This window comes from Doryrhamphus excisus, chromosome 9, assembly GCF_030265055.1.
Source record: "Doryrhamphus excisus isolate RoL2022-K1 chromosome 9, RoL_Dexc_1.0, whole genome shotgun sequence".
Lineage (NCBI taxonomy): Eukaryota > Metazoa > Chordata > Actinopteri > Syngnathiformes > Syngnathidae > Doryrhamphus > Doryrhamphus excisus.
The window spans coordinates 13934208-13955314 of NC_080474.1; the positions used below are offsets into that span (position 1 = coordinate 13934208).

Genomic DNA, 21107 nt, shown 5'->3' on the forward strand with positions numbered 1-21107 from the left:
TATTTTTATGTATTTTTATATATTTTTAAACAACGTCAACAGCAATACAAACACTCAAAACAAAAAGGGGGCACTGGACAGCACACAATTTGGCGATCCCACATTCCCTCATGGTGCAATTTGAGTCATTTCCTTGATTTTTGTCCGTGAACAGTGTCCATTTCACCCATTTTTCTCCACACATGTCTTCTTCAGTCCTCAATCTATGTGTCAATAGTTCCATGTCATGTATTGTGTTCATCACACAAAGCCAGTCCTCCAGTATCGGGGGTGTCTTGGATTAAGCCATTTTTTGGTAATGGCTTTTTTTACCTGCTACCAACATGATTTTAAACAAATACCTATATTTTCTTAACACAAAGTCTCCCACAATAATGCATTTTTATGTTTTGTTTCATGTACACCAAGAAACTATTGTAGTGTTGGATATTTATTTCACCAAAGTAGGTGGTATATTTAATGTGTTTTCATGTGTCATTCCAGAAAATTATTTCACAATCTGTAAACAGCAATTATAGGAGATGAGGTTAAGATGAGGCAATGGTCTTTTAGGTTGTCTGTCACCTTGAATGCATGTTGTTGACATGTAGGTGGCGAGATGAAAGGGAATGTTTGAATGGCAGTTCGAAAGTAATTACAATTGCTGTACCGCCCTTGTCTGACCTTAGTCTTCAATTCTTTTCATAATCTTTTGCTAATTTGTATGCACAGCCAGGGCATTAAGGGATCTGGTTTGGTGGCTCCATAACGGGTTCGGGGATAAGATCCTGCCCCAAGTCGAGGAGTTGATAAGTAAGGGAATTGAGGGAACACAAAACTGACAGGAGAATGGGTGTAGCCCCTGCAGTAATATGGACTCTGCATCAGTCCATTGTGGTAAAGAGGAAGCTGAGCCAAAAGGCGACACGCAGCCAATGAGAGGGAAGCTTGCTGGGTTGGTGAATGTGGCTCAAATGGAATTGAACTGGATTAATATGAATTTAATTTGTCACCATTTGTTAAATTTAAAATAATAAATATCCTTCATTTCCAACACAATCAGATGTAAAGAGTTTAGTTACGTTACTACTTGAACGATTTAACGATTGAAGGGAGATGTCATTCTGTAAGGACGTCAACATGAGAACACGTGACACAACCAGGAAGTGTGAGGAAGGCGGAAACGTCTCGCCTTCGTAGACCGGGTAGGCTACTGGCCTGGTAGGATGCAGACTCTGAATTCAAACACAGCCCCTGGGTATGCAACTCGTCAGCCACCTTTGCAATGAATCACTTAATTGTACTGCCAATGTCCTTTCTTAGTATAAATACATTGTATAAGAGTGCATTTATTATACTCATTTAATTTATTAAATGTTGTACTGAACTGATATTTCGCTCCTAAAACGCACCTGATCGCGACTTCGCCACCATAATCCCCCTTTCAGCGCTGCAGCTAACGAAACTACATTTCCCATAATTTCTTTCGTCAATTCCTCCGGAAGAAAACCTTGGTTCCTGCCTACTAACTTCCTCTTTCCGTCAACGGAGTTTAGGTATGATGAGTTCCTTGTCACTCCTGTTCTCCAATCTGCTTCAAATCACGACTTTTATAGGTCATCTACTCCTTACACAGCTCAAAAAAGGCGTCGGAAAACTTAGCGAAAAAGATATAGTGATTATTTGTCACCACATGTATGGAATTAGAATGTTTTTAGAGTGTGTAGCCTATGGGTGACATAGCGTAGCTTTGGTATGAGAGAGCTAAGCGGCTAGGCGCTGCGGTGTAATTGTGTAACAATGACTATAAATAAATGTTTTAAAACCCCCTAGTGTAACCAAGTCATTTAATTAGACAATTTGCTATGAGTTGAGGGAACTGAAAACCGAGCTAACCAATTAGCATTAGCATTTAGCTTAAATCCAAACGCTATCACCCTTTTAGCACATGCGCACTAGTTTATGGCGTCTGTTTTAACTGTGTTGCAGTTCACGATGGGACGTGTGATCAGGGGACAGAGAAAAGGTGCGGGCTCTGTTTTCAAAGCCCATGTTAAGCACAGGAAAGGAGCCGCTAAACTCCGTCACATTGACTTTGCCGAACGCCATGGCTACATCAAGGGAATCGTAAAGGTACTGTCATGGCGGCATCTGACAAACACATATGTTCTCTATGTGTGTGTTCCAGCATGTATTAAATTGCTGTACTCCCTTCCAGGATATCATCCATGATCCCGGCCGTGGTGCCCCACTTGCCAAGGTGGCTTTCCGTGACCCTTACCGCTTCAAGAAGAGGACAGAGCTCTTCATCGCCGCTGAGGGCATCCACACAGGACAGTTCATCTACTGTGGCAAGAAGGGTAAGATGCTACTGGATGATGAGCCCATTTGATCTTTATGGCACTGCAGCAGACAGTGAAGTAATTGAAGCCATGTTGGTTGTGTGGAAGTATTTCTGCATTGTAAAAGAAAATAGTTGTACAGTTGTATCATTTTGTTTGCAAAATGATGATTTCAATGGGTAGTACAAGAATCTCTGCATTCATGAACACAAATATACCTGTGGACCGTGTATAAAACAGACTGACAAAAGTCTGCTATGTCAAAGCAACAATCTGGGCTTTGCACAGAAAGACGGCGAACGGCAAAGGCGCTTTAATTTATTGCTTCATGGACTTTAGAATGTATAGCCACACAATGTTCAGCATCATGACAGTACACTGAAGATATACTACCTTACCAGAGTTGTACAGGAAAACACATGTAATGTAAAACACAGCCCACTGTTAAGATTCATCAAGGATAAAAGGAGCTCAGATGTTTGCATCTTGTCATTAATTTGATTACTTTTTTCAATATTCAATTTACATTTTCATTGAAATGTTAAATTTTCAATCAATAGATGTTTAGTGTACGGCGTTTATCACTGTCGTGCTGCTCAGCCTTATCCAGGCTACTCACTACTAATGTACAACACAGCCAGTGTTGTAATAGCAGTAAGGGGCAAACTGCTGAGTCAGTATAAATAGCGCTAACGAGTTTCATTCTAAACGGCAAATGTAATGGACATGTTTTACACCAGCTGAATAGCAACATTTTAAAGCGCATGCAGAGGTAGATGAAGTTGCTGGATTTTGGTCACTCAAAAATGACTTTGAATGCATTAAAATTGTATAGGTTGACCTAATGTGTGCAGCGTTAATTAAGGGATTAATTAACATGTGTTGTTCTCTATAGCCCAACTAAACATCGGCAATGTTCTGCCTGTTGGCACCATGCCCGAGGGCACCATCATCTGCTGCCTGGAGGAGAAGCCAGGCGACAGAGGCAAGCTGGCCCGCGCTTCCGGAAATTATGCCACAGTCATCTCCCACAACTTGGAAACCAAGAAGTCCAGAGTGAAGCTGCCCTCCGGCTCCAAGAAAGTCATCTCGTCGGCCAATAGAGCTGTCATCGGTGAGATTACTTGTTAGTATGTATAACACCATATAGAGCTGTTTGAGCACTGAATACTTCTCTGCTCTTCAAGGTGTGGTTGCCGGTGGCGGACGTATCGACAAGCCCATACTGAAGGCGGGTCGCGCTTACCACAAGTACAAGGCCAAGAGGAACTGCTGGCCTCGTGTCCGTGGTGTGGCCATGAACGTAAGTGTTCAAAACACCGCAGTGACTTGACACAACAGTGCTTCAAACTGACCTTTTCCACTCCTCCACACAGCCTGTTGAACATCCCTTCGGTGGTGGTAACCATCAGCACATTGGCAAGCCCTCCACAATCAGGAGGGATGCGCCTGCTGGTCGCAAGGTCGGTCTTATCGCTGCCCGTCGTACCGGAAGACTGCGCGGAACCAAGACTGTCCAGGAGAAGGAGAACTAAGTGTGACTTTCTTAAAAATAAAACAAAAGTTCTACCAAAACGTTATTTTCTTTATTTTCAGACAAGCTCTTGGCTTTTAAGACTGGATTTACACTGCAGGTCCTAGTGGCTGATCCAATTTTTAGTACATATACTGTGTGATTATTAAATGCACGTTCATCACGATCTCTAATTTCCTATATTTATTACCACCATATTGGCTTCTAGTGTGAATCTAGCCCAATAGTCAACTCTTGAACAGACTGATCGGCCATGTAGTAGTGACTATTACAGACCATTTCCGTATAAAACTTGATCAGCATATTTCGGTAAATGTTGCCATCAGTGTAGCAGCAACATGACAACATAAACATGACATGAATGTGCATGTGTGCTGTCTGAAACTACCTGAATTGGGAGTAATCCAAAACTTTTCCGTGCAAAATTAATAGAAATTGAATGCATCTCTCATGAGTCCGGTGCTCAATGACATTCTTGTAGTGTGGAGTGGAGAGACGTGCGTATGAGTTGCAGCTAAGCACTGTTAGTAGTGTCTGTGGGGAATCTAGACATTTTACAGATTTTTAATACTCAGTAAGGGACAAGGTCCTTCCCTTGTTTTTGAAGGGACAGTTGGCAACCCGAGCTACAGATATAACAGATCTGCCCAAACAGCAACAATAATATGCTAATTAAGGCAAGGTCAACATTAACAGCACAAACAGCATCAATTACCTAATTGTCAATAATTTAAAAAGAAAATCTGATCGCTCCCTGTAAAAAGTACGACTGCACTTGGCAACCAAAACAATCCAACAGTAGTTTGCACTAAAATTGTAAAAAATGATATCAGTCAACTCATTGGGTCTAACACTGATAACACCATTCAGAAACTTTTTTTTTTTAGAGAGGCCAATGACTGACACAGACAATATTCCATGTTCTTTATTTGCTAAGGGCGCAATGCTTTTTGCCTGTTATATTTCTGTGCACAAAAAAAAAAATCTCACAAAGTGAAAGTCCACATCGCGACTGTAGCTCCAGAATTCAACGTCACACACCATGGCCAAAACAAAAGTCGGCAAAAAAACGGGGCGCAGATTAGAACTCTGTACAGTCAATAGCTTCTTTAAAAATAACAAGGACAAAAATGTTCCTTTATTAAAACAAATTCTATTTTTTTTGAGAATACAACAAAAATAAATTCTATAAAATAAGAGCAAAAATATTTAAATACGGTGGGCAGAATATTTTCATTTGCAGGAGTATTTGGTATGTTTTAGACAAAATGAAGGAAAACACACATTCAAGTTACCAATTAAATACAGTATTTACTGATGGGTGTTACCTTTTAGTCAGACAGAATTACAAGTTGGTTCATGTTGCAACTTTTGACTTCTTTATCCGTTTTTTTTTTCTCCCCGATGCGTGCCTGTCCGCCATCCCTGCTCCTAGCTGGAACACCAACATGGTTGGGGGCCGCAGGGTAACAGAGGAAGCAGACTGGGTGGTAAAAATAAAATAAAATAAAAGGGGGCGGGGGGGAGGTTGGACAGAAGCGCAAAAAAAGTTGTTGCAAGTTTGATTTCATTTTCACCTATATAGCTATAAACTGTCTAATCCCACTGGAATACCGGACTGCAAAATGTTAAGTTTGGAGGATATCATAATGTGCAACTGGAAAAAAGGTACTTAAGTCATACATTGGTTGAAAAAAAACAAACAAAATTGCCATCATTGGAGAGTAGAAAAGAAAGCCAAAGGGAGCTTCAGGTTGTTTAGGATCACTTTTCCCTCGGGGCTACACACTATTTGTGGTGAGAAAGCCATGCTAAAATGTTACAGCATATTGACTGGAGCTCCAGAGGAAAAAAAAAAAAAAGAAAACCAAAAAAAAGGCAATGATTCTCAGAATGTTTTCACGTCAAACACCGTAAAACCTGACCCGTTTCTGCATGTCACGCTAAAAGCAACCACGCAGCTGGTGAGTCGTTGAGGAGCTTAATGAATAATGATGCATCCTTCGTCATCTTCATCCAGTTGAATGACCGTTATAGGATCACATGGCGGAACAAATGTGAACTGTGGGTGAGGACACAAAGAGGATCTGATGTCTTCTGGGGGGGGGGGGGGGGGGGGGGGTCTTAGTATAGTTTCCATTTTTTTGTGTAGTTCATTATTAAATCTGCAACCTCTCCCAACAGCAAACCACACAGAGTTATGCTACTGGGCGATCCCAACAGTCAGAAACATTAACATATTATGTACACCTTTTTTTATCATCATCATCGCCAGCTCTGGGTTAATTTTCTTTATTTAGAACTCTTAAATCTACTCCCTCCCCAGGCCCCACTCCCATGTAGCTAGCGTAAAAGGGGGAAAGAGCGCCCCACTCTTGCTGGCCAGGCTCTGGAGAGAGGAGAGAGAACCAAAGAACGAGAAGAGAACATGAGAGAAAAGAGGCACAGCAGAGGAGGTGGTGGTGGTACGGGCCTGGCATGGTGGGCAGGCCATGTTACTCCTTAGGCGGGGCAGGAGCCGGGGTTGGGGCGGGGGCGGGGGCGACCTCCTCTGTGCTGTCCCTGTTCTCTTGTGCTCTCAGGCCCGAGCCGGGGGCGGGGCCTGAGGTGGGAGCGGGGCCTGGAGTCGGGGTCTGTGCGGCGGGGCTGGGCGCGGAGGCGGGGCCAGGGCGCTGGGGGTTGTTCATGTGCTGCGCAGCAGGGCCGGTGTATGGCTGCCCATGTGGGTGGTTGTTCTGCGGAGGAGGGAGAGACGAGCAGATAAAACATTATATATGAATTAATAATGCTATTCAGTCATTTGTGTACATCTTTCACCCTTCCAGAGGGAACATAAAACATTAAAATACAGTGCCTTGCTAAAGTATTCGGCCACCTTGAACTTTTGCCACATTTCAGGCTTCAATGACAAAATTAGAATTTTTTTGTGATTTTTGCAATCGTGAAGCAGAACATAATTTATTGGGATATTTAAACATTAACTGAAAAATGGGTTGTGCAAAATTATTCCACTTCCAATTATTTCCACAGAGTCTCAATTGGATTCAGGTCTAAACTTTGACTTGGCTATGTTTAGTTTTGAACCATTCAATCATAGATTCTGCTTTTTGCTTTGGATCATTATCATTTTGGAAGGTAAACCCCCCATCCTGGTCTCAGGTCTGTTGCAGACTCAAACACTTTTCTTCCAAATTGGTCCTGTATTTGGCTCAATTGCTTAAAACGATGTTTTGCCTCAGAGTACAATTTTGGTTTCATCTGACCACAGCACCTTCTTCCACGTTTGGTAATATAAGATATGCCTTTATATTTAAAGTCCCACAAGGGGGAAATTTCCAGTTTACAGCAGCAGCAAAGGTACAGTAGCACACAAGTGATATAATACAAAGCATTTCCATAAAGGTCAGATTTGTGCAGTGTGCGACAATAGTTGTCCTATGGACAGATTACACCACCTTAGTTGTGGATTTCTGCAGTTCACACAGAGTGATCATGGGCCTCTCGGCTGCATCTTTGATCAGTGCTCTCTTCGTTTGGGCTCAATGTTTAAAAAAGGGACGGCGGGGTCTTGATAAGTTTCAAGTGGTTTGATACTCTAAATTTCAATATTGATTGCTTGAAGTGATCTGTGAGATGTTTGAAGCTTGTGAAATCTTTTCATATTTAAACATCACAACAGTATCTCAGACCTGTGTGGTGTATTCGTTGGTGTTCATGATGCTGTTATGACTTTAAGAGACCCCCCGAGACGACCACAGAGCAGGTGCATTTATGCTTTAAATGGCACATAGGTGGACTATTTATTATCAGTCATTTAGGTCAACAATGGATCATTAGAAATCCTCAGGGAGTGAGTTGGCTGAACTGTCGGTAAAGGAGCAGAATAATTTTGCACGCTCAACTTTTCAATTTAAAAAAAAAAACAAAAAAAAAAACAAAAAAAACTTTAAAATACCCTACACATTTTGTTCCGCTTCACCATTGTGTCCCACTTGGTGTTGATTCTTCACCAAAAAAAAAATCTCGTATCTGTTTGAAGCCTGAAATATGGCAAAAGATATAGTTGAACCTCTGTTTTCCAATGCCCCAGTTTGCCAACATGTTTTCGCACTCCACCATAAGCAATGTTATTTAAAAAAAATAATGTTCTAATAAACAGAGTTAAGCATTCTTACATTATGACTATACGTTGTGGTATGAAGTCACCATAGCAGTGCATTGTGATAATTACCTGCTGAAACTGTGTGGTTCCAGGAGAATGCGGGTAGAGGGACGTGTCCTCAGGCGGTGAAGAGTCTTGATCATCAGGGGCTTCCTGTTCATCAGGCTCCTGCAAACAAGACAAAAAGACAACATACACATCTACTGGCTGCATGTACCGGTGTTATACTATTTACTGTCATGTCATAAGCATCAATAAAACTATACAAGTGACAGTAGATCCCCGTTTTTCGCGGGGCAGCGGGTTGCGTTCTACGACCACCAGTGAATGGTGAAAAATCGCTATTCGATACGCCCATTAATATGTTCCCGTTCCTCTCCTCTCCCCCCACTTCCTTGACAACAACAATGTTCTCCCATTTCAAATCAATATTTGCACTAAAAGGGATGGTTGTAATTATTAGTTTCAGCCCAAGAATCCTCCCCACCTTTCTTCAACTGCCATTGTTCACTCATGACACCATCCAGGTCGAAGCACAGTTGAAACAGTTTTTAACGTGTGTGAATTTTAAAAATGTATAGATGTAATAATTCACCTTCCTACAAGTTTCAAGGATGAACTGACTGTTGAAGCTAATGCTTCAGAAGCCTAACAAACATTTGCATCTCACAAAAGTAAAATGCTTAACCCCCCCCCCCCCCCCCAAAAAAAAAAACACTCAGTGAAGCTAAGACAAATCTATAAACATTGTGGGCTGTCTAACAGTTGAATATGCTAGATTTGTATCATCGCGCATTTATAAAATTTCTACAGACTGATGGTGAATGAGATCAGTTTTCCGTGGGGAAAAAAATGCACTACTTTGGAGGAAATACTTTGTTTTTAAAACACCCCAAAACATTTTTAAAATGTATATTTGCGGGGCTGTGAATGCTGAGTCAGGGCTGTGCGGGGATCCACTGTACAGACTAATCATTGTTTCTAGCTTTGGCCAAGGATGACTTTCATTTATGTGGGGGTGGTGCCTGGGATACTGACCTTCCCTGGGCTTCCCTCAGTACACTTGAGCTGTGTGTGAAATATTACAGGAAAGTGTGTCATTCCACTGGATTGAACAAATGCAACTAATTCTTACATGACATGTACACACAATGCTCAATGTCATGTTATGTAATCTTATTGAGCATCGGCTGAGCTTCTGGAGCTCAACTGGAAGAACTCAATCAAAACACCGTTATTTCCCAGCATGCAGCTTTAAGTAGCTCGGACAATTCATTTCACATGTTAGCATCCTTGCAACATAAAAAAAGCAAATGCATACAAGTGATTCAATTTATGGTAGCGTCCTGAATACATGGCATGTCAACAATGCAGCGCAGTAATCTGGCCATGTATAAGGTGCAGTGTGTTGCACAGTACTGTGTAACTGTTTATTGCCATAACCGCTGTTAAGCTCCAAGGAGAACCGGCCGTTAATTGGAAGTACGCGATAATTGGTTGGGAATAATGGGATGAGACTCAGCACCGCGTTCCCAGTTGGAAAAGGGTGGGAATAAGGTCCTGCCCCAGGTGGAGTTCAAGTATCTTGGGGTCTTGTTCACGAGTGAGCGAAAGTTTGAGCATGAGGTCGACATGCAGATCAGGATCAGCACAGCGTCTGCAGTACTGCGATCGCTATACCGGACCATTGTGGTGAAGAGAGAAGCCAGAAGGCAAAGCTCTCAATTTACCAGTCGATCAATGTTCCCACCCTCGCTTATGGTCATGAGTTTTAGGTTGTGACCGAGAAAAAAAATATTGTGGGTACAAGTGGCTGAAATGAGTTTCCTCCGTAGGGTGGCTGAACACACCCAAAGAGTTCAGTCATCCAGGAGGAGCTCAGTAGAGCCGCTGCTCCTTCACAGACAGGAGCCAGTTTAAGTGGCTCGGTCATCTAGTTCAGATGCCACCCTGGTGAGGTGTTCCAGGCATATCAGGCTGGGAGTAGGCTCCGGGGCAGACCTAGGACATGCTGGAGGGACTATGTCTCACAGCTGGCCTGGGAACAACTTGGTGGACCTGGAGGAGGTGGCCCGGAAAGTCTGGGTTTCCTGACTGCTGCCCCCGCGACCCGGATAAGCGGGGGAAAAAAGGAATGGCATGGCAATAATTACATACAACTATATATAACAACTTCTATAAATATATATAAATATTTTTCAGTGCCCCAAAAAGTAGAAAGGAAAATGTAGCTCTATTCGGCCATATGGACATTTTGCACAAAACAGCAGCAGCAGAACCACTATTGTAAAGTAAGTAAGGAGCAAACTGCTGAGCCAGCATTAACAAGTTCATTGTAAACAACAGTTCAGCAAGTTTAACGCACACAAGCTTCACATAGATAGCCGAGTACAGCAACAGACATTTGAAAGCATATACCGAGGCAGATGAAAGTGCTGTATGCTGACCAATTATGAGAATTTGAATTACAGCTGCTGCCATCTTGACTAAAAACAACTACATTAGAAAGCACCGCCAGCGTTTGTGACCGAGCGCTTATTTGAGACCCTAGCGGTTATTCACTTTTGTTGACTACGCACACGGCACCTAAACGAGACTGCAGTTAATTCATTAGAGACATTAGTGGAGCGTTTACCATATGTTGCATTATTTTTTTTACTTTTTTTTAAAAAGCCAGACTATTGTATATTTTAACAATATGGGTTGGTTGATCAGTTTGTTGAATAATCATCAGAAGTCAGAAAGTGTAATTAGCAGAAAAGAAATCAAACCCTTCTGTGTGGCGTCCCTATTCATAAATCAGGGGTGTCCAAACTTTTTCCATCAAGGGCCCTGTGCATAAAAAAATATTAACATCTTATACACGCACACCAACTTTTTGGTGACCCTAAACCTGCCTCTATTGTTAGGATATGCTGCGGACCAACAGACAATACGCTGAAGGTTGCAAATGGCCCCCAAGCTGGACTTTGGACGCCCCTGTTTTACGTAAATGTAATCATATAATGTACGCATACGCAATTGGTTTGTCACTGCCAATGTGTTACAAGATGATTACCTCCTCAGGACAAAGCTCGCAGGCCTTGGCAAGGGTCATACGTGCGCTGTGCGAGCGCTCCAGGAAGTAGCCATTGGACGTCTCATTGCTCTGCACTGGAGGCGACCAGTTGTTGTATGTGTACTGTGGGTTCCCAGAATATGGCCTCCTCTCCAGCTCGTCACCTAGCCACTCCACTGCCCACGTCCACTTTCGCTTCAGGTCGCCGTTACTCTGCACGGATACACGTCACAAGCAAGCTCGATTAAATTACACTTCATAGACAAGAGAATGTAGGTGCCAAGGCACTACTTTAAGGTCCCCTATTATGCAAACCATGCTATCATCCATTTTGCATACTACAGCTTAAAAACTGAAGGAAAAAAATGGGCTTTGCAACTCATCTTAATGCAGCCTTTAGCTTTGTCAATCAGCTATAAACGTGATAGAAAGTTTGATCATTTTATTTCTGTCCAGCAAATAGGCTAACATGACAATGCTGTTAAAAGGTCAATTTAAGCTAAATTCCAGCATCAAAGCTAAAAACACTTCCAATACACTATTGAGACATTTAAAATTGAACCACTAAACTAAAAATGTCCCATATTCATTTTCTGAGAGACTAGCTCAATTCATTCATTTGTTACCATGCATACCTGCAGGATCTGGTAAGCCACTGAGCAGTTGCTGAAAAGGGCCACCATGCACTTAATGCACTGGTAGGCTCTTTTCTGGTAGTGACTCTTGGACCGCTGAATGGTATCAAAAAGGCCGTCTCTGTCATCAGGAATCCCTTTCAACACATTATGGATCCTGAACAAACAGACACAAATCATGATATAGAGTGACACAGGACATCATTGTTGAAGCCTTGTTGAAGCCAAGGCTGACCTGTGTGTCTGCCAGGAGTCCTCAATGAGAAGGATCTGAAGCAGCAAGTCCAAATGAGGCCTCAGCTCATAATTGTATGAGTACGCCACCTTTGCAGACAAATTAGACCATTTGAGATACAGTCATGCATGATATCAGCACAATTAAAGGTGGTGTTTTAGTTTTACCTGCCAGAGTAGCTCACTGAGCACAGTGGAAGAGAACTGTGGGTTTTCCCAACAGCTAAAGCGGAGCAGTTTCACGGTCTCTTCAGAGTTGCTGCAGTCCTCAATGATTTTCTTCACGTAGCTGGTCCTCACAAAGAGGATCTCTGCCACCAACTGCTGCACTAGCATTACCGGGGCCGTCAGGTTGGTGTCCCCATAGGGGTTAGTCAGAGGAGGGTTACCTGTGTGGAATATGGGTTCACTTTGAATGGAATGGAAAAGAAAATATGTATTCCCCGGAGGACGAGATGTATCGGTGGGTGGAGGCAGGGCTGCTAGCAAACAGGGTGCGGAGGAGTCTACCATAGTAGAAATCAAATGAGTAGATTGCAATAGATTGTCATATTTTTTTAACTATCTTTTTTAAAAGTAATGTTAAAATCTTGTCCCGTTCTCAGACACAATCTTGTGTAGCGCTGCTCAAACTAAGCGTCTTGTATGACGCTTAATGTAATAATTAATACCGTATTGGCCCCAATATAAAAAGTAATCTGAAAGTCAGGTTGTCTTATTCATACAAACAAGTGAGAGCTTTTCTTCCTGTCAATCACAAACAGACCAGAAAATAGCTCCAAAAATTATGTTAATTAACAAAAGTCACACACCTGCAGAGCAGCTAAGAAATTAAGAAAATATGATGATGAAAAAAAAGGAGTCTTATATTCGGGTCAAGATGGGTATACTGACATTCTTTCAAGCTACAGTACTGCAACAAAATAACTCCACAAAGTGACAAGACTTGGTGCAATCAGATGACATGCTAACCACAAACCTAAATCTATTGCAACACCATTATTTTTAGTAATTACTAAAATAATTCAAATAAGAAAGTAATTTGGTCCATAAAACACACCGAGTGGGATCAAAACACTACATATTAATTAAAAAGAGACTAACACTTGAATACTTTTTAGGGAGTCGTCACACACAGCTAGAACAGAGACGCTCACCATTGATAGAGGACTGCATACGTGAGGACACGTCACAGCAGCGGACCAGCTGAGAGACGACCGTGTAGAGCTTGCCCAGTTCAGCGTACTGGTACTTGATGGGGGGGCCAGGACCCTCGTCCAAAGCGACCAACATGAATGTGGCGGGCACATTCAGCTTTAGCAGCTGTGTTTTCTCTGCCAGGCCTGTGCAGAAGGGGAAAAAGTAATGCATTGTGAAGGAGTGTATTTTAAAAAAAAATCAGAAATATTCCAGTAAATCCAGTTGGTCAGAGCAGGTGTACATGACAGGTGGGGTGGTTGCGGCATGCTCCTTACCCAGATTGGCGTACATGACGAAGAGGTTGAAGTACTGCTGCAGGTGACGGCCATGTTCAGAAACCTCTCGTCTGAGCAGGTTGAGTACCGCTCTTAAAAGGTGGTCACTTAGACTGAGGTTATCACAACCCTGATGAATGTAAAAAATACAGGTTTTCAAACTGAGGGACTCAAGAGCAAAATTAGAGCAACAGCTGCTTCAAATCTTTAACGTCGTATTAGGAGGGGGGCAACCCACCTGAGCGGAGGTTCCTGGGGATGCAGTAGGGGACGGGCAAGGGCCGTCTTGCAGCGAGAAGTGAGCGATGAAGACAATGAGCTTGGCAAAGGCGCCGCGGACCTCAGCGCTTGGGCACTCAAGCAGGTACTCGGAGAACCGGTTTGGGTAAGCAAACAAGACGTTGTGTGCAAACCAGTAGCGTACATTCTTACTGTGTCTCAGCAGGATGCATAGAGCATCATACCTTTAAAAGGTAGAAGGAAAAGGCACGTTTCAGAGGACAAAAATCGTGAGAGAAAGACGTGGCAGGCGAACGGATCTTACCAGTCACTGGCAGGACCCCTAACTACTTTCTTGGTGTGGAAGCCTGTGCTAAAAAGGAAGCGAGCAGCCAGCTGAGCACTTATCATAGCAATCTCCTCTGCCTCTGGCAGAAGGTGGTCTTGTCCTGATAGAGAGAGCAAGACTTTGAAAAACACTATTCACATGGCATAAACTCAGATGTAGAAAAAAATGTTGTGTCTGTTGTGTGTGTGTTTTCAATGTGACATATTTTGGTTAAAATGGAAATGTGAATAATTCCCCACTGCACACTTGAGCTATACAGATGCCATATCAGCTGTAGTAAAAGTTTACCTTCACACAAGCTAGGATTTATAGTACTTTATAGACATTCATTCATTATTATATTATCAATCCATTTCCTACCATTTCCAGGGTGGTAAGCTGGAGTCTACCCCAGTGGATGGTGACCAAAATGCAGAGCTACACCCTAGACTGGTCACTCATCAATCATGGAGAGGTACTCGTTTATACTCACACCTAATGTCACTGATCGAGAGCATGCTTGCTGCATAAATATTAGTGTGTAACTACTGTATCGTTACATCTATTTGAGGTGGGTGTATTTATTCAAGTGGATGACATGGCATATATTGTAGCCGAGTCTGCTACTGTACTTTGAACGTATGTGCCAAATGATTGCATTATCTCCACAACCCAAGATTGTTACCCAAGTACCTGCTCCACAAGACATGTCCCCCTTTGCCAATACGTGATTCTGAAAATGTTCTAATTTTGAGGTTGATTTACTTTCACCAAGTATTGTATACTGTGCGCACCTAATTAAGTGTAATGAAATTATATCATTCAAAAACAAGTATACATACCTGGAGGGGGGTTTAAATAGACACTGTTACAGGTCAGAAGTTTCTTAATGAACTGGAAGTATTCCAGGCTGTATTGCATTCGGTTGTGCATAAATTGGACGTTCTGCTTGCGGACGCTGCACTCGATAACACCAGGCATCTTGACCTGATGTGGCTTGGTGGCGGAGATGGTCAGCTCTGAGATGTACTTGACAAGCTCGCTGTCCTTATCCAAGGAGTCCATGCGCTCGTAGAAAAGAATGTAGGCATTCCACCAGCGCTTCTGCCGGCGGTACGACATCCTTTTCATCATGTGATCAAACACCTCGCCCATGTACTCGCCGCCAAAGCACTGGTTCTTCATCTCCTCCTCATCGTCCATCTTGCACTCAGTCACGTCACCATCATCAAACTTGTACCAGCGGTTCTTCTCACCATCACCACCATTCCTTTGGATGATGTACGAGTAGTAATGCCCGCCGCTGGCCTGGCCCGAGTGGACCAGAACCCCTACCAGGCGGTACTTGGAGCTGCCTGAAGGTGTGGGTTCTGAGGGCTCGTTCTGCTGGATCACCTGGTTCTCTGGGTTAACGTCGTCACCCTCGATCTTGGCCACGCCGGCAACTGTGTACGGCTCCATGTCCAACTCCCTGGGGAATTCGAAGTAGTCGTTGAACTTAATGGCGCACTCCCGTTCCCAGTCATAGTCGAAGCGCTTCAACTGGATGGCCAGGACAGGGGGTAACTTCTTTATCAGCAGACGCTTGACTGTGTCCACCTTAACAGAAAGGAAAAGCAATTATTATTCTGAACCACTAATTTTAACTTCAAAACTTGACAACTCACCTTCTTATTACATTTCTCACAGTGATAAGCATTGGCTCCCTCCAGCAGATCGCCTTTGACGTATTGCTCCATGGAGTCCAGAAGATTCTGGTGGTTTCTGATATCTACATTAAGTGTTGTGAATGACTCTTCACACTCGTATCTAAAAAAAAAAAAACAAAAAGCCCCCCAAAAAAGGGATGCTGGGTGTCATTCAGTAACATAACCAATACAATAGTTGGAATACAACAGTTTCACAATTCAACATGGCCGTCTTTCCTTTCTTCATCATACACTATTCACACAAAGCTAGGTGGTTGAAACATAATGCTATAGGGATGCTTCCCGCGGTATAGGGAACCATGAGGGAAAGATTATGTCACGATCCTGAAAACGTGAAGCAATCTCCAGCAACCTCCAGCCATCTTGGCCACAACTGGAAGAACCAGCAAGACAAGGATCCAAAACATACCGTGAAGGTAGTGAAGAGATAGTTCTAGGACAATGATAGATGAGCAGAAGCACGGCTCAGTAGAAGCAAACTACGGTGGAAGAAGTCAGCAAGGGATAAGCAGTAACTCTAATATGCAGTTACTTTGAATAAAGAGCATTAAAAAATCATTTTCCACCACCTTAAAACTCCAGCATTAGGAATATTGTCTGCCGTGCTCCTGTTGCATTCTTCATGAAAAGGAAAAGCAACCATATTCCTGGCAAAAAATAGACATGCTTGCTATTCTAAATATTTATGTTTGCGGTCATGAAATCATTCAAGAGACTGGTGTTGGTCAACCTGAGAGGCATTACAAGCCCACTGCTGGATCCCCTGTAGTTTGCTTACCGGCCCAAGAACATGGGACTGCACTACAGACTCGGCAGGGACACACTGTATGTCAGGATCCTGTTTGTGGACTTTAGTTCTGCCTTCAACACGATAGATTTTCTGTAGAGAAAACCATCAGACCAGCCTGCCCTTCATATAGGAACTGTTCTGGTCCTGGTCCTCTTATGACCGCTCACACCCAGTCCACTAACTGTGTCAAATCCCTCCTTCCGGTAGGAGATACAGAGCACTGTTCACCAAAACAAGCAGACACAAAAATACTCTCTTCCCGCAGGCAGCTAAACTATTGAATACTTAATATCCCTCCTTATGTATGTATGTATGTATGTACTAATAGATTTTTTATTCACATTTATACTACAAACCACTGTTATTTGCGCCCATGACCATAGCACTACATACTGTTCCGCATGTAACACTGAATTGTAACATTCAACATTGTAAATACTTAACCATTCTATGTAAATATGTATAGCAGTATCCTTTTTCTCCTTATTTGTAAAGTTATTACTATTGTTGTACTTAAGCAGAGTGATGTTGAGTCAAATTCCTAGTGTGGTAACACACATGGCCAATAAAAGGCGATTGTGAATAAAATACCCCTGATATTAAAATAAATTGTGTATTGTTCTTCTTTCACTTGTTGGTCACATATAAATCATAAACTTGACAAAATATGTACATTTCATCACAAAACTAAAAAAAATATTGAGATGATTAATTTTGTGGACAGCTGTATATTGAGATCACAATACGCTCACCTGTGAGGGCATCCCTGACAGATTTTTTGGTCAGCAAAGGAGCCTCCCAGGACCTTACTGAGCATTGCAGGGTGACCCAACGCTTTCAGCGCCTCATCCAGACTGTCCACCAAAGAATTGAAAAACTCTAGAGCGTCATGCTGCTCCCTGAGATTCACTGGTTCTCCCCATAATCTATGAGAGGGTCACAAATGGACAGTCAAAAAACAACAATGATTCTCAGGACTGCGACATACAAAATACCTGAACTGTTTCCAGAATCCCCTCGGAACGTAGTACTGGAGTCTGGATGCAGCCAAATGGCCAAATATGACTTGCAGGTGACGCAATACCCCGATGTTGTACTCTTTCCTGTCTTCTGCTTTACTCGAGGGCTTATCGTCAAACTGATGATGATAGCTGAACACTTCGTCACGGGGATCAACATTAGTCTGTGAGGAAGAAAGATAAAGTTGAGTTTAAAAAAAAAAGTTTGAGCCAACAATGCCTTAAAAAGTGACTTTTTTGGGGATAGTGGGAGTACAATAGAGGCTTTGCTACACATTTTTAAATTTGCCAAAGTGACTGTTTCGTCGAGAGTGATTGCATACCCCGATATAGCTTGAAACCAGTAACCGGTCAATACACTGTCATTGCTGGTCAGTACCTCATTCTCTTGCTTCTCATCCCCTGACATGTCATCATCCACGTCGGTGCCCGTGCCTTCGATGGCCAGAATGCCATTGCGAATGGGAGGGATCATGTACAACTGCTGAATGACAGAGTTCATATAACATGTGGCCCCTGCGTTCTTCAGACCCACAAAGCCTTTATTTGGCCGTGGGCCCACAGGAGGCAGGTACTCCCACTCCGTCAACGTTTCACAGCCTGGATGGACAGACAAAAAACAGCCAACTTAAAAGATATGCCTCATCGGCTTGCAAAAGCAGTAGGCAACTATTAAGTGCCCTCCATACCTATATAGTACATGTCTGTGAGCGTGTCGACAATCTGCTTGAGGTTGCGGAAACAGCCAACAGCCAAGGCCACCAGGAGTTCAAAGCCAGCATTGATGGAAGCAGAAGAACTACACACAGGGATGGCCTGCTCTGTGGGGAAATCACCGCTCTTCATGTACTGCAGGTAAACATTTGACGCTGGGAAGATAAAGTCATCAATGAGCTCCTAATAGAAGAAAAAAACAAATAGCAATGTTGGAAACAATACTTTCATACTCAAAAGGACATAAGACTAAAAATTTCAGTTCGACCTTTATGAGGTTAGCACCGCCTTTCTCACACCCGATATAGTATTTCTTCTCAGGAGTCTGGAAGGCGAGAAGCTCTTTGGTGACCCCAAGGTGGCCTTCCAAGATGGTCTCCTCCACACCGGTCTCCCCTGTCCTCTTGACTTCATCCTAGAGGACGCACCAATGTCTGTTTAGCTCACATTCCCAATGATGAACCAACAGATAATAAGAACTTACCCGTATCCTTTTCAACCAGTCAATCTCATTGTTGAGCAGCACCTCCGCATTTGGCAGGTTGATGTTGCTATTATAGGCATAGTTCAGAAGGTGCCGGAGCAAAGTGAAGTAGTCCCCGGCATGTTTAGCTCGCTCCTTAGCTGTGGTCTGCAGACAAATGAAGTGTGCCGATAAAGCTAGGATACTGCCAGCAGTTATGGATCCAGTATATGCTACATTGATGCTACTACTTACTCCCAGCACAGTGAAGAGAAGGGTGATGAAGAAAAGGAGGGGTCTTTGCCCCATGCAGCACCTGGTTGCCATCAGGAAAAACTGCTCCTGAGCCATTTGCCGTACGGATCTGTCAAAGATCAATGGTAGTGTTATTGTTCCCTCACCGGCTATAAAACGTCTCCAAGCTATTCACTTGCTTTTCAGCCATCTTATGACACTGATAAGAATGTTAATTGAGCACTTACTTGCTGTGGCAGTGCAGCAGCAAGTCTATGATGAAAGTCTGCCAAGCTCGCTCCTTACTGAGGGTGTCCAGGGCCGTGGGCATCAAGGCAAAACACAACGTCATCACTTCCAGTGCCTCACAACACACTTGCTCGTCCTCGCCATCCGGTTCCTTGGCTGCATTTGTCTATTGAGAGGAAAAACATGTAACATTTGCCATTCACAATTCTCACTATTTCATCAATTTACCTTCTCATAAATCTTGCTGATTTCTTCATTAGAACTGAAGACAAGCTGCACTGTACCGCAGCCTGATGCCCAAACGATTTTCTGTACCGCTCTAATCACGCAGATGTCTGGGATAGACTTTGATGCCTGGAAAAAATTCTGATGGTGTGCGGAGAGGTACCACAAAAGTCATTAGTATGGAACCAGCATCCAGCGCAAACATCTTATTACAAATTCATATTGAAAAACCAAAAAAAAGCAGTGCATTCCTTCTAGTCTTTCCAGTTACCTCATCAGAAATCTGCTGTGCCAGGCGGATGGCTACATTGCGCAGCATACATTCTGATGCAGGGTTTGGGATGTTTTGCAGGGCGCTCTGCAGAACCAGAGCCTGATCGTGAGTGGCCTGATTAATCTGTATGGATAAAGATTACACCTCAGGAAAATGTTCCAAATTTTGACATAATTTATCAGTCTGTGTGTGTGTGTTATGAGTATCTCCTAACCGGGGACACTGGGATGTTTCCCTCTGCATTAGGCTGGCAGGCCTCCGCCACAGCCTTCACATGTCCAAAGCCTACAGCGGTGAGCAGTAGTTTGGCGATTTTTAGTGCGTTGAGATAAGCCCCGCGCCGTGTTTCCATGTCGGCTGACAGCAAGAAGTTGTTCCGGGTGAGCATGCTCAACACCAATGGCAAGCCGCCGCTCTTCAGAAAGTTGTACTGGAAGTCACTGGCATCCTCGCCAAGAGTGGCACTGGCAGGCATCAGCAAAGCATACACAACCTGGGAGAGAGGCAAGGATGGTTTAATACTCATAACTTTATGAAGTATATACCAACACAAGCTTTTATCATGCAAAAGAACTTTCCACTTCAAAAGAACAGAAAAACATTGAAGAGCCAGTCAAAATGAGTCATACTGATACACAATGGAGGAAAACAAGGTTCTCCACATTTAGACACTTCATCCAATTTCTAAATAGACTTAAAACATGTTTACCGACGCTGGCGAGGCTCACAGAGACACTGGCCATCATTCATCAGCTCACAGAAGCAGAGCTCACACTACTTTAATTTCAGGATTATTAGGTGCAACGGTTTATAAGGCAAACTTAACTTGGGAAAAAGATTTGTACATATTTATGCTGCACAGATCTAAAAACTGCAGGTGTCCATGTCGTAGCATTAAGATGTCACACATAGACTGCACGAGTGGTTAGCGTGCAGGCCTCGCCGCTACAAAATTGTTCAATTCCATGTTCTTCCTGTGCATGTGTTGGTTTTCGCCAGGGACACCGGTTTCCTCCCACATTCCAAAAACATGCTAGGTTAATTGGCGACTCCAAATTGTCCATAGGTATGAATGTGAGTGTGAATGGTTGTTTGTCTATATGTGCCCTGTGATTGGCTGGCAACCAGTCCCGCCTCTTGTCCAAAGACAGCTGAGATAGGCTCCAGCACCCCCGCGACCCTCGTGAGGATAAGCGGTAGAAAATCAATGTCAAATATTTTTTTCTAACTTTTAATTAAATACTTTTTACCCAACATTGCATTTAACACTGATAGAGTAGCGCACCAGAAAAGTCTGTCATCACCGTCTTCATCCTCCCTAAAAACCACTGAAGAAGTCGTCTTCACCCCCACAATTCCTTTGCCAACACCCGACCAGTGTCACTCCCCCTTTCACCGTCACTTCCAGAGCCCCCACTGCCCTGAAGCAAATAAAACCCAGCTCGTGTGTTGTCCTCCCCACTA

At 43.2% G+C, this 21107-nt stretch overlaps 2 protein-coding genes across 8 annotated transcripts in view; one reads left to right on the plus strand and one right to left on the minus strand.

The window, feature by feature from the left end:
- The first annotated feature begins 1398 nt into the window (after positions 1-1398).
- On the plus strand, positions 1399-3896 carry rpl8 (ribosomal protein L8). 2 transcript variants are annotated; one of them, XM_058081234.1, is made up of 6 exons: positions 1399-1535; positions 1969-2112; positions 2198-2339; positions 3217-3435; positions 3509-3624; positions 3698-3896. In XM_058081234.1, the coding sequence occupies exons 2-6, from the start codon at positions 1975-1977 to the stop codon at positions 3854-3856; spliced, it is 774 nt and encodes a 257-aa protein (XP_057937217.1). In that variant the 5' UTR covers positions 1399-1535; positions 1969-1974; the 3' UTR covers positions 3857-3896. The 2 variants fall into 2 exon arrangements, with proteins under 2 accessions (XP_057937217.1, XP_057937218.1); XM_058081235.1 differs by lacking the exon at positions 1399-1535 and adding an exon at positions 1572-1595.
- Positions 3897-4764: 868 nt separating this feature from the next.
- Positions 4765-21107, minus strand: part of usp9 (ubiquitin specific peptidase 9) — a 41385-nt gene continuing 25042 nt past the window's right edge. For 5 of the 6 annotated variants that reach the window (XM_058081230.1, XM_058081229.1, XM_058081227.1 and 2 more), the window contains exons 24-47: positions 19858-20136; positions 19641-19766; positions 19373-19510; positions 19144-19310; positions 18917-19025; positions 18683-18829; positions 18467-18613; positions 18174-18381; positions 17864-18084; positions 17461-17648; positions 17218-17391; positions 15634-15775; positions 14809-15565; positions 13964-14087; positions 13658-13883; positions 13420-13549; positions 13102-13287; positions 12113-12333; positions 11946-12034; positions 11711-11867; positions 11076-11288; positions 9056-9085; positions 8087-8185; positions 4765-6590 (exon numbers count right to left, since the gene is read on the minus strand). In XM_058081230.1, the coding sequence (XP_057937213.1) occupies positions 6351-6590; positions 8087-8185; positions 9056-9085; positions 11076-11288; positions 11711-11867; positions 11946-12034; positions 12113-12333; positions 13102-13287; positions 13420-13549; positions 13658-13883; positions 13964-14087; positions 14809-15565; positions 15634-15775; positions 17218-17391; positions 17461-17648; positions 17864-18084; positions 18174-18381; positions 18467-18613; positions 18683-18829; positions 18917-19025; positions 19144-19310; positions 19373-19510; positions 19641-19766; positions 19858-20136 (4518 nt within the window). In that variant the 3' untranslated portion in view covers positions 4765-6350. The remainder of the gene's footprint in view (positions 6591-8086; positions 8186-9055; positions 9086-11075; positions 11289-11710; positions 11868-11945; positions 12035-12112; positions 12334-13101; positions 13288-13419; positions 13550-13657; positions 13884-13963; positions 14088-14808; positions 15566-15633; positions 15776-17217; positions 17392-17460; positions 17649-17863; positions 18085-18173; positions 18382-18466; positions 18614-18682; positions 18830-18916; positions 19026-19143; positions 19311-19372; positions 19511-19640; positions 19767-19857; positions 20137-21107) is intronic. The other variant, XM_058081231.1, reaches the window with a different exon arrangement.

Bases quoted from the DNA above. Each gene is read 5' to 3' on its own strand.
- rpl8 (XM_058081234.1), top strand. From the start codon at position 1,975: ATGGGACGTGTGATCAGGGGACAGAGAAAAGGTGCGGGCTCTGTTTTC. The intron at 2,340-3,216 runs GTAAGATGCTAC...TGTTCTCTATAG, and splicing joins CATCTACTGTGGCAAGAAGG to CCCAACTAAACATCGGCAAT. The intron at 3,436-3,508 runs GTGAGATTACTT...CTGCTCTTCAAG, and splicing joins GGCCAATAGAGCTGTCATCG to GTGTGGTTGCCGGTGGCGGA.